The sequence below is a fragment of the Brienomyrus brachyistius genome, chromosome 24, assembly GCF_023856365.1.
Source record: "Brienomyrus brachyistius isolate T26 chromosome 24, BBRACH_0.4, whole genome shotgun sequence".
Lineage (NCBI taxonomy): Eukaryota > Metazoa > Chordata > Actinopteri > Osteoglossiformes > Mormyridae > Brienomyrus > Brienomyrus brachyistius.
Window position 1 is genome coordinate 7,438,738 of NC_064556.1, and position 11,963 is coordinate 7,450,700.

Consider the following 11,963-nt stretch of genomic DNA (forward strand, 5'->3'; position numbering starts at 1 on the left):
ACCGTTCTCTGCTCATAGGACTGGGTTTACCACCCAACACAGACTTAATGTTTTGCATAAACAGGCTTTTATTAACTCTATTGATAGACCAAAGTGACTTGCACAGCAATTTTTACACGTATCCTTCTTTACAAAGGAGTGTTTGTTTTCTGCTAAGCACATACTCTAAAGAATCACAGGCCTTAGGGCATTTGTCAGTTTATCAATTTTACTACGTCATTAAGGGAAAAGGCATGACATTCAGGAACCCTTCAATTTGGCTACCTTCTCTGGCAGAAACTAAAAGAAAAAAAAATCACCAAACATTATTGTTTTATTCCTTTTTTTCTTTTTATTTCTGGAATTCCCAGGCCATACATTTTGAGTGTAGGTACTGTAGTGGTGGGTTATTCTTCTGAAGGAACATATGTTCTTTATGGAGACTCGTGTCTGGAGTGGTAACTAGTTTACAAACATAAACGGCTCATTTGGAAGCCAGTTCTAAGTGTTTCCACTGTGAAGGGTAGGGGTCTGATCATTAGAGGCGATTCTAGAGACTCTGGGGGCCCTTGGCAAAACACTCCATGGGGCCCTCCAACTCCCCCTCTCCTGGCATGCTAACATTTATTAGCTGTATTTTACTGTGAAGTGTAAATTGATAATATCAAGAAAGAGAATTTAATAAACACAAGAGCTTAATTGTCACTTTTTTCTGAAAAACAGAATAGACAAATAAAGCAGATTTGTTGCTGCGATGTACCCTATAAAGAAAAAAAAAACCAATCCATTTTCATAAACTTGCAAACATTGTTCCAGGATGAAAACGCTAATAGGGTAGAAGCACGTCGTTTGAAAAGTAGTTCATGGAAATACGAACAAAACGGACCCTGAGGTTTTAGGTAGGCAGCAGGTAGAGGGTGAGGATCCTGTTAAGGGTGGAATCACACTATACTGAAAGGCATTCAGGGGCCAAAATAGGGTACAAACAGCTGCTCCACCAAGCAGCCAATCAGCACACAAGGAGGGTCAAAAGGGCCATGCTGACGTACAACAATTTACATGAGTGTGTTTCTGTTTGCAGGTTTGCGTTTCTCTAAGTTTATACTGTGGTGTGTTTCTTTTTCTGTGTACCTGTGTGTGTAAGTGTGTGTGCCCGGAAGTGTGTGTGTGTGTGTGGAGGGGGGGGGGGGGGGGGGGGGGGGGGCTGTGGGCTTCCCCCAGTGAGCACTGGATTGTGTTTGCAATTACTGAACCATGACCTCCATGCATCCTGAGATCCAGGTATGGCACCCCCAACCCCCGCCAAACACTCCCCCCGGGGGTAATTATGCTCACACAGCAGCTGATGGTAGTCAGGCGCTGTGGACAGGGCTGGGAAAGGACAGGGGCATCGGGGGGCGGGGGCTGGTGGGGGGGGTGGGGGGGCGTCATTCCAAAGTGTTATTTAATAAGCGACAGATGACAATAATTTGGCAAAGTGCATTTAGGAGCATGAAGGCTGTTTCTGAGAGTGCCAGGCCCCCTCTGTGAACCACCTGGCCCTCACACTCTACGGCAGTGGCAGGCCTCTGGGGGGGGGGGGGGGGGGGGGATGCATGCTGCATATTGGAGCAGCTTTATTTTCTATTACACTGACACGCCCGCAAAATGGCCCAGCACCTTGTCCCTAGCAGGTGTGTGGCAGTCAACACAATCAGCTCGATAAATTCTCATCAGAAACAGACTGCATGGCTGCGACCCCATTACTGACAGTAACGAGTATTATTGAAGCACCGTTTCAGCTGGAATTTATCATCTCCTACTCCCAGTTACTGCTGTACTTGATATAGCTCACCCTCTGTAAGAATAACACAAACGCCTCCCCTCAGGACAAACTGCACCTCACAATCCGAGCCTCAGTAAAACCAGTACGTCACAAAACTAAGACATAGTAATACCTGTCATCGCACACCTGAAACTCAGTAATACCTGAACATCACAATCCGAGTCTCAGTAACACCTGTACATCACACACCTAAGACTTAGTAATGCCTGTCATCGCACACCTGAAACTCAGTAATACCTGAACATCACAATCCGAGTCTCAGTAACACCTGTACATCACACACCTAAGACTTAGTAATGCCTGTCATCGCATACCTGATACTCAGTAATACCTGAACATCACAATCCGAGTCTCAGTAACACCTGTACATCACACACCTAAGACTTAGTAATACCTGTCATCACACACCTGAGACTCAATTATACCTGAACATCACACAGCTGAGACTCAGTAATACCTGTACATCACACAGTCAAGTCTCAGTAATACCTGTACATCACACAGCTGGTCTTTAATAATACTTGTACATCAGATGCCTTAGCATCAGTAATAAATGTACATCACATAGCTGAGCCTGAGTAACATATATACCCCTCTCAACTAGGCCGAAGGAGTGCTATAAAATATATCATTAATGCTGTGCCCATAATTTTTGAAGCCATTAAAACGTATTAATAAACCCCTCAGAAACATAGCTACAAAAAAAAACGGAACCCACACAAACACACAATGAGTCCTTTTAGGCAACAAAACAGGACTCTGTTGCTGACTAGATGTCTCAGTTAATATGGACATAACCCCCAGGGACTGGCTGAACTATTTCATCAGCCGTTACCATGGGAACCCTTTGTATCCCTCTGGCAAGCGGGTTTGTCTATACCTGGTATCCCCACCCCCACTGCAACTCCCCCCCACCCTCACAGCTCAACACAGCCAGAGTATTCCAAGCACATGGCTGTGTCTGTTCCTTATTTTCCACATCATTCACTCATGCAGTCACATGATCTTTTCATGCAGTCACGTGACCCCCTCTGTTCACGCGGTCACCTGACGTACATCATTTCCCTATGTGTTCCTGGGATCTTTCAATCTTTTCACACTGTCTGCAGGCGGGGAGAGGGAACGTTTTAGCATCTGATTTGGCATAGAAGAGAAGCACAAATATGGGAGGGGTGAGAGAGAAACAGGGACACACTGAGACAGGCAGAGCAGCTGAAGGAATTTGTTTTCACAGTGGAGTGGAACGGTGGCCCTTGGACTGCTCACCGAGTGAACGAGTCTCTTCCTGCTGGATGAGGAAAATGCAGTGTACACTGAGCAGGAGCGTGGAGAGAGAGCCACAGATCGACACGCCACAGGCCACAAAAGCTGGTTAGGCAGTGCCTTCATGGCTGCAGCACAACTGTGTGATTTAAGGAGGTGAGGCTTCCTCTCACTTGCTGCTCACCCCTGCAGCATATCATCCCATTATGGGTCCTCTGTAGGAGCCAAAAGCCTTTCACGCAATCCATAGAGTTTACTCCTTAATACAGGGGAGTCTCTGTGTGAGCATGTAGACCCTAATACAGAGGAATCTCTGTGTGAGTATATAGACCTTAATACAGGTGAGTCTCTGTATGAGCATGTAGACCTTAATACAGAGGAATCTGTGTGAGCATGTAGACCTTAATACAGAGGAATCTCTGTGTGAGCACGTAGACCTCAATACAGGTGAGTCTCTGTGTGAGCATGTAGTCCTTAATACAGAGGAATCTCTGTGTCAGCAAGTAGACCTTAATACAAAGGAATCTCTGTGTGAGTATATAGACCTTAATACAGGTGAGTCTCTGTGTGAGCATGTAGACCTTAATACAAAGGAATCTCTGTGTGAGTATATAGACCTTAATACAGGTGAGTCTCTGTGTGAGCATGTAGACCATAATACAGAGGAATCTCTGTGTGAGCATGTAGACCTTAATACAGAGGAATCTCTGTGTGAGTATATAGACCTCAATACAGGTGAGTCTCTGTGTGAGCATGTAGTCCTTAATACAGAGGAATCTCTGTGTGAGCATGTAGACCCTGATACAGAGCAATCTCTGTGTGAGCAAGTAGACCTTAATACAAAGGAATCTCTGTGTGAGTATATAGACCTTAATACAGGTGAGTCTCTGTGTGAGCATGTAGACCTTAATACAGAGGAATCTCTGTGTGAGTATATAGACTTTAATACAGGCGAGTCTCTGTGTGAGCATGTAGACCTTAATACAGAGGAATCTCTGTGTGAGTATATAGACTTTAATACAGGTGAGTCTCTGTGTGAGCATGTAGACCTTAATACAGAGGAATCTCTGTGTGAGTATATAGACCTTAATACAGGCGAGTCTCTGTGTGAGCATGTAGACTCTAATACAGGTGAGTCTGTGTGAGCATGTAGACCTTAATACAGAGGAATCTCTGTGAGTATATAGACCTTAATACAGGTGAGTCTCTGTGTAAGCATGTAGACCTTAATACAGAGGAATCTCTGTGTGAGCATGTAGACCTTAATACAGAGGAATCTCTGTGTGAGTATATAGACCTTAATACAGAGGAATCTTTGTGTGAGCAAGTAGATCTTAATACAGAGGAATCTCTGTGTGAGTATATTAACTCTAATACAGGTGAGTCTCTGTGTGAGCATGTAGACCTTAATACAGGCGAGTCTCTGTGTGAGCATGTAGATCTTAATACAGAGGAATGTCTGTGTGAGCATGTAGACCTTAATACAGGGGAGTCTCTGTGTGACCATGTAGACCTTAATACAGAGGAATCTCTGTGTGAGCATGTAGGCCTTAATACAGAGGAATTTCTGTGTGAGCATGTAGACCTTAATACAGGTGAGTCTCTGTGTGAGCATGTAGACCCTAATACAGAGGAATCTCTGTGTGAGCATGTAGACCTTAATACAGGGGAGTCTCTGTGTGAGCATGTAGACCCTAATACAGAGGAATCTCTGTGTGAGCATGCAGACCCTAATACAGAGGAATCTCTGTGTGAGTATATAGACCTTAATACAGAGGAATCTTTGTGTGAGCAAGTAGACCTTAATACAGAGGAATCTCTGTGTGAGTATATTGACTCTAATACAGGTGAGTCTCTGTGTGAGCATGTAGACCTTAATACAGAGGAGTCTCTGTGTGAGCATGTAGGCCTTAATACAGAGGAATCTCTGTGTGAGCATGCAGACCCTAATACAGAGGAATCTCTGTGTGAGTATATAGACCTTAATACAGAGGAATCTTTGTGTGAGCAAGTAGACCTTAATACAGAGGAATCTCTGTGTGAGTATATTGACTCTAATACAGGTGAGTCTCTGTGTGAGCATGTAGACCTTAATACAGGTGAGTCTCTGTGTGAGCATGTAGGCCTTAATACAGAGGAATCTCTGTGTGAGCATGTAGACCTTAATACAGAGGAATCTGTTTGACCTCTGCTCCCAGTGGTAGCACTGCCGTCAGAGCCCATCATGCTGTGGTTCCCCTCAACCTGGGGCAGATCCTTTAATCCCATTGCCTTGCAGGCTTCCATGATTCTCATCATCTGATGAGCGGCAGAAAAACACGATTCCAGAAAGTGAACCACTCCATAGGACTCTTTAATACCATGACGAGAACTTCAGGAGGCTGTAGAGGAAAACCACCCTTCAGCAGAAGAGCAGCACCTGCCTGACACAGTGGCTGCCAGCGTCACGGCCCTGATAACCATGCAGAAGGTACACTACCGGGGCGGACCGCCACGTCCCTCTGCGGCCGAGCTATATGCGATAGCGGCTGCCTTATGACTGTAATGAAAATTGCCTGGCATACAGCTCCAGGGCCAAGACGTGTCTCCCCGAGTGCCTGCATACCGTGAATTAATATGGAGACTGCTGTTAATGCTATCATCGCCTGAGGGACGGCGGGGGGGTGAGTCACGGATGCCCCCTCCCTCTAGCCGGACAAGGATTTTGGTGCATTTTCACTTGTATTTAATTATTTTGTGGAAAGGAGCTGCAGCTTCTGTTCGCCTGCGTCCCTCAGCTAGCCCCTCGTTTTTCATTCTACGCAGTTCCTCCGTCCTTTAATCTCACTGCTGCCAGTGACAACACAGGCAACTGCAGCAAGAAGGGAGGGCGAGAGAGAGAGAGAGAGAAAGAGAGAGAGAGGGAGGGAGGGACTGCAGAGTGACGGCCGCAGGAAGACAGCTTCTACCCCAACGTGGCCTGTGCTCTGCGCTGCCAGCTGTGCATGCAGCAAATGCATGTGGCAGGAGACACTGCAGTCTGACCCGAGGTCAATTTATTCAGGGATCTTTTAAATAAAACCTGGCTGCTGAAGAGGAGTTTTACAGTACAAGGTACAAGTCCCCTCCATTTGATGGGTGCCTTCATCTGCAATTCTATCCAGCCTCCACCTTTATCTCCATACAGTTTCCCTCCATGTCTCGCAGTGCATCAAAGATCAGTCCCAGCATGCTCACCAAACCCTGTCCAGTACATTCTAATATGGGGGGGGTGGATTGGGAGGTCCTTTAGCTGCCCTTTATCTATGTTTACCGTGCTGAGGACATTGCATGATCTTCACCTGTGCAGTCATGCACTGGGAGGTGCCGTTGTGACAGTTCTGCCATGGACCCAGCTTTGGCTGGCCTGTCCCATCACTGCTCGCATGCCGCATCTCACTGCATCTGAGCTTAAATACTTTAATATACTTTAATAATGCCTTTAACTGTCTCATGCATGGATGCACATGTAAGTGCTAAGACGGGTGACAACTTGACTTCTGAGTATAAGGTTACTGTGTCCAGGTACAGAACCACTATTACCCTATTCTAAAGAGAGAAACAATTTGTGTAGATTTCTGTTGCCATATGGCTGTAATAGCAGTAGGTTCCTGCAGCTTAGAAATGGCTGCTATGTACATAACTGATATCAGGTAAATGGCATATAAAGGCTCCATGATAACAGGCCAAACAAGGCTGGCAAAATACATGATTCACAGCCACCACCAGACAAAAATAATGTCATAACAATGACATATTCATGTAAAAGAAAAAGACCTTTGCAGAACCTGTGCCAGGGGTCAAACGTGTGGATGACAGCATAGCCGACAACCTGCTCTCAAACATAAAAATTCTATTATAATTTAGCAACCCATCTTATTAAACCTTGAAATTAACAGACTAAATCAGAATGGTCTGGTTAATCAGTTAATCGTTTGTTTTATTTTGACCAAAAGAAACCAAAATTAGGTTAATTAAAGAACATAAGGTGGACCCTTAGGAGTTTATTCCAAGCTCACCCCAAAGGAATAACCTTGCAGATGTACTCAAGGTCAACGCATAAGAGAACAGATGAAAGCAGATAAATCTCACTTTCGCTGCAGAATGGCGACAAACACAGACTCTAACGGAGAGTCGCCCTCCTCAGCCACATACGGGCTGGGCAGCCAGCCTGCGAGCATTATGTTTGGTGACATGACCCTAAGGCCTGAGTGCTGGGGGGGGGAGGACTTCATTAAACATTAAAGGGCAAGAAGATACAGAATGCCTGAGGCACTGCTGCTGTTTCTGCTGTAAAATGAATTTATATGTAGAGAGATCTGAAGTCATCAGCAGCCTGCATAACCCACTGCGACCATAAACCTGAGCCTGGCTAACTGCTCCTGTATGACTGAGCCTGACTAACTGCTCCTGTATGACTGAGCCTGACTAACTGCTCCTGTATGACTGAGCCTAGCTAACTGCTCCTGTAAAACTGAGTCTATATGATTGAGCCTGACTAAATGATCTTGTACGACTGAGCCTGATTTACTGCTCCTGTATGACTGAGCCTGCCTAACTGCTCCTGTATGACTGAGCCTATATGATTGAGCCTGACTAAATGATCTTGTACGACTGAGCCTGGCTAAATGTTCCTATACACCTGAGTCTATATGACTGAGCCTGACAAACTGAGCCTGACTAACCTGATCCTGTAAGGCTGAGCCTGGTTAACTGGACCTGTAAGACTGCGCCTGACTACCTGATCCTGTATGACTAAGCGTGACTAACTGAGTCTTATTAACTGATCTGGTGTAACTGAGCCTGTTTGATTGAGCCTGACTAACTGACCCTGTAAGACTGAGACTGACTGAGTCGGTATGACTGAGCCTTCCTAACTGATCCTGTACAACTCAGCCCAGTTCCCACTGAGCTTGTTTGACTAAAGATGATCTGGCCTGATATAGTTTATATGAGTCAACCTGTTTGAATGAGCCTGACTAATCCTGAGAGGAGCATGACTTGAAAAGACAAGTGCACACACCCATATTATAGTTATACAGAGAAGAGAAAGTGGCTGGTTTCAGTAACTAAAAACACTATAAATCGGTCAGTGTTATTGGCGTCATTCACGCAGGAAAGATGACAGTTTGCATAAACTGCGCAACATTCTAAGAAAGACGTCAATAAAGTATACACTGCACAGTATAGAGACTGACAGATCACATTGACTACCCTTGTGACCGGTCACCTTTGACCCATAGTCCTTAATGTGAACACACCCCCCAGAAATGGATTAATGTGCAGGCTACTCACAGGCATTGGTCACAGCGAAGCTGTTGGCAGTCTCGATGTTGTCCACATGAGGAACCAGATTAAAAGGTGCTTCCGACGCATTTGGGCTGGTGTTGTGCAGGAATATGGCTAGGCGAAATGCGGTGTATTCCTGGTCCGTGTTTCTGATGAAAAGCCCGCCTGCCGTGACAGATGTGAAGACATGTCTTAGTCAAAAACACCAGCGACAGCCGTGAAATCTGCTGTTAAATCTGCTGCACGGTGCAATTATTCCAAGGGCAGCTGAAGCCAAGCGAGTGTATTCAACTGGATCAGTGCCGTGCCAGATTCTCCCGAGATAAATGCTGCGGTTTTTTTTTTATAATTGGTTATTTGTTAAACAGAATTTGCAGTGATAGTAAAAAAAAAACTGAAACCATGAAACCATTCATGCTGCAAACCACATCAGCTGTATCTCCATCATCAGAAAGTAAGCTACAAGGATCCCATATGAGCAGCCGCCCGTACTTCACAAAGAATGATGCGGCACTGGAGTAAATGAAATCACCCCGTGGAAGGCGAAGAAGAGACGCTCCTCTACAAGACAATACGCTTATGTCCAGATTCACACGACATTTACAATATACACTGGAGACACAGGCGGTAACTGGTGCAGGGAGAACATCCCATAGCAGGCTGGTAACTGGAATGCGGCAGTGGCGCTTTAAAAGCCAGTAGTGAGCTGGGAACACGGGGAACGCGCCAGGAGCAGCAGGCAGACGCGTCGCTCGGACCGCTATGTGCGGCTTGGTGCGCAGGACGCATCCGACCTGCATGCGGCTTTTACTTTACAATCCATCTCGGTCAATTATTTTTCCTTTATATGTGTAGCGATTAAAAAGACATGCACCAGTTACTCTTCTGTTATTCTCACTAATTTATGGAACATATTTACTAGGAACCATGCAAGATTAAAAAACAGCATAATGCCCGTGCGGACGCACTTACCGATCTGAACGCTGCTCGGAAAGGCGCCCATAGTTACCCCCCAAAAAACGGAAAATACCAAGGGAAGCTGTTTCCAAGTAATTTTCATCTTTCGTTTTGTTAAAAAATGTTGAGAGACATTGAGGACGATGTCACACGCGGAAAGAAGCAGACACCGACCACTAGTAATCCATTCCGACTGTTTTTCCCGCAGTGTCCGCGGCCACCGGTGCGACTCTGTCGGGCAGTCTCGCCAGCTGTGAGTCTAGCGGCGGAGTGGATGAGGAGACGTGCGCTCCCCCGCTCCCTATCGGCGACCCCTCCCCCGGCAGCTTCCTCTCCCGGCCACTTCCCCTTTCTTCCCAGTCCGGCTCCTCTTTTCTGAAGAATTATCAGTGGGGCAATGAGCAGCTTTTAACAGGAGCCTGGTGCCCGCTTCTGTGCAGTCATATTAGTCAAGGTAATCACTTCTCCTTAAAGACCATCACCATTCTATAGCGCGGGTTTTGGGGATTTCTAAGAAGTGGACCAGCACTGTTCAAGAGCGTCCCAGCGCTTCCCTTATAACACACTACAAACACTCATATTTGGTTGTGCCGTTGCAAACAGTGTAACCACTGCAAATCTGTCCTATAAGTAATATGCTAAACAGCACTATAGCAGTGCAGCTTATCACTGTATTGTATAGGCGTATCGCTCTGTTGTTAGCCCTTCGTTTACAGTTTCTCATTTTAATGATGATCAGATGGGGGGGGGGCGGGGCAATTGCCTTATAAAATGACACAAGGTTCTCTCAGAAATAAACTCACAACTCATTTATTCCAATGTCGGCTTGTTGACGTAGGGAGCGGCAGAATATGGGATCCATAAGTGACACTTACAATATCTGCATTTTGCTTTCGTCAGCAAAGAGGAGTGTCCCCCTCCCCGCAGCCACAATCTTTGTCAATTCACAAGTTTCCTTCCATATGCAAACCCGAAATTAAAGGCATAATTGCCTCCGGAAGGTGGGGCACCGGATTACGCGGTTATATTTACTTAAATTATAATGTATATGTATTCAGAATATCTGCATTCGACGGCTGATTCGAAAGCTCCATAACGTGCGCATGCAATGTCAGTGCAATGGCAGTGAAGCCCCTCTCTCGTGCTGCTCAGTAACAGGCGCAGGGCACGCGCTCTGCACGCGCGCTGTCCTTGGTCCTGGAGCTCAGTCCCCTTCGGGTGAAAAGTAGACGGCGCTGCGCCAACCCAGGCCATCCGCTGCGCGTTCTCCCCTGCATATATATATATATATATATATATATATATATATATATATATATATGCATGTCTGCTTTATCAAGGTCAGTGTTCAAGCATTTGTGTTACAGCCAAACGAGTACCACAAGGATACGAGAGACGTTGTCTGAAGGGCTGTTTTTGGAAGAAAAAAAAATTAAAACGTGCATAGCCTGGTTCCATCGGCAGTGTATTTACATCAGCCCAACAATTAATGTTTAACCACTCCTAAGATTTTTGTAATCGGTGGGATTCATGACTCAGATGCCTGTCTTATGGCTAGATATCAGAGCAGAATATCATAGTCAAGGAGGAAGAGTAACTCCTTCAGTATAGTATAATAATCGGGCAGCTGTACTCAGTGACTGCTGATTCCATAGACATGTGTTTGACATCCCTGTTCTGTAAGTAACGTGCAGTGCAGGCTGCCCATATATGGCATGTGACATCAGCTGCCGGAAGCCAAGGAGATGCTGTTCATGAAGACGTTTCCTCCAATGGAGCCTGCAATCCCAAAGGCCGGGCTGACACGTGCATGGCTTTGGGACCGTAAGCCCTGCCAGACCGCCTAGAGAAACACTGAATTTTAATCCATCAGTTGCATTCTTATAATAGCTGTTCATCTCCATGTCTACCAGATATCTTGACCATTTAGGTGCTGTATAGGACGGACAGGGTCTGAGGACCAGCTTACAGTATGGTCAGTGTGCAGTGCTGTAGGAAGGATTGGGCACGTGCATGACGAAAGCTGACAGTGACTCATGGAGACTGAGGTTGATGATATCAAACAGCCCTTATCTCCTGTGGTTTCCTCTACCTCTGGACCCAGCTGGATGACAGTCCAATTTAGCTTAACTAAGGCAGAACATTTTAGCCCAAGAAAGTCTGATTGAATACAATCAGTTGGTCATTCTGAAGAAGGGGGGTGTCATTAAGATGCAGAAAAATACAGCCAGGCATGCGCAGTGTGTGTGTGTGTCTGTATGTGTCTCAGCTGGAATGCTCTGTGTACTCATTTTGACCTGTGGCACAATCATAGCTACATGTGACTTGTGCTATTTGCCTCACTTGTACTTTGGACAAAGAATCTAATAAATACATAGATATAAATGTAGTAAAAGTGGTTCACATGCTCTCTGAGTGTCCTCTTATGCATTACCCATCCCCCCCCCCCCCCCCCCCCTAACCGCACCCCATCATGGAGCATGGTAGCAAACATGCAGCTCCTGGCTGTAGTTTTAAAATCAATTACAGATATATTCTTATAAGCAGCATAGACTGCCTGTAATTTCACAGGCTGTAATTTTCCGTTGCATTTAACCCCGACGTTTGTGTTACGGTTTTGAGAAAGGAGGCA

The 11,963-nt window shown here is 45.7% G+C and overlaps 1 protein-coding gene across 6 annotated transcripts in view; it reads right to left on the reverse strand.

Moving 5' to 3' along the window:
* LOC125719964 (glutamate receptor 4-like) overlaps positions 1-10,020 on the reverse strand; it is a 39,981-nt gene extending 29,961 nt beyond the window's left edge. For all 6 annotated transcript variants that reach the window (XR_007385253.1, XM_048994874.1, XM_048994873.1 and 3 more), the window contains exons 1-2: positions 9,347-10,020; positions 8,381-8,539 (exon numbers count right to left, since the gene is read on the reverse strand). Coding sequence is in view for 5 of the 6 variants with exons in the window: in XM_048994874.1 (XP_048850831.1) it covers positions 8,381-8,539; positions 9,347-9,434 (247 nt within the window). In the remaining variant the exon portion in view is untranslated. The remainder of the gene's footprint in view (positions 1-8,380; positions 8,540-9,346) is intronic.
* Between the last annotated feature and the right edge of the window lie 1,943 nt (positions 10,021-11,963).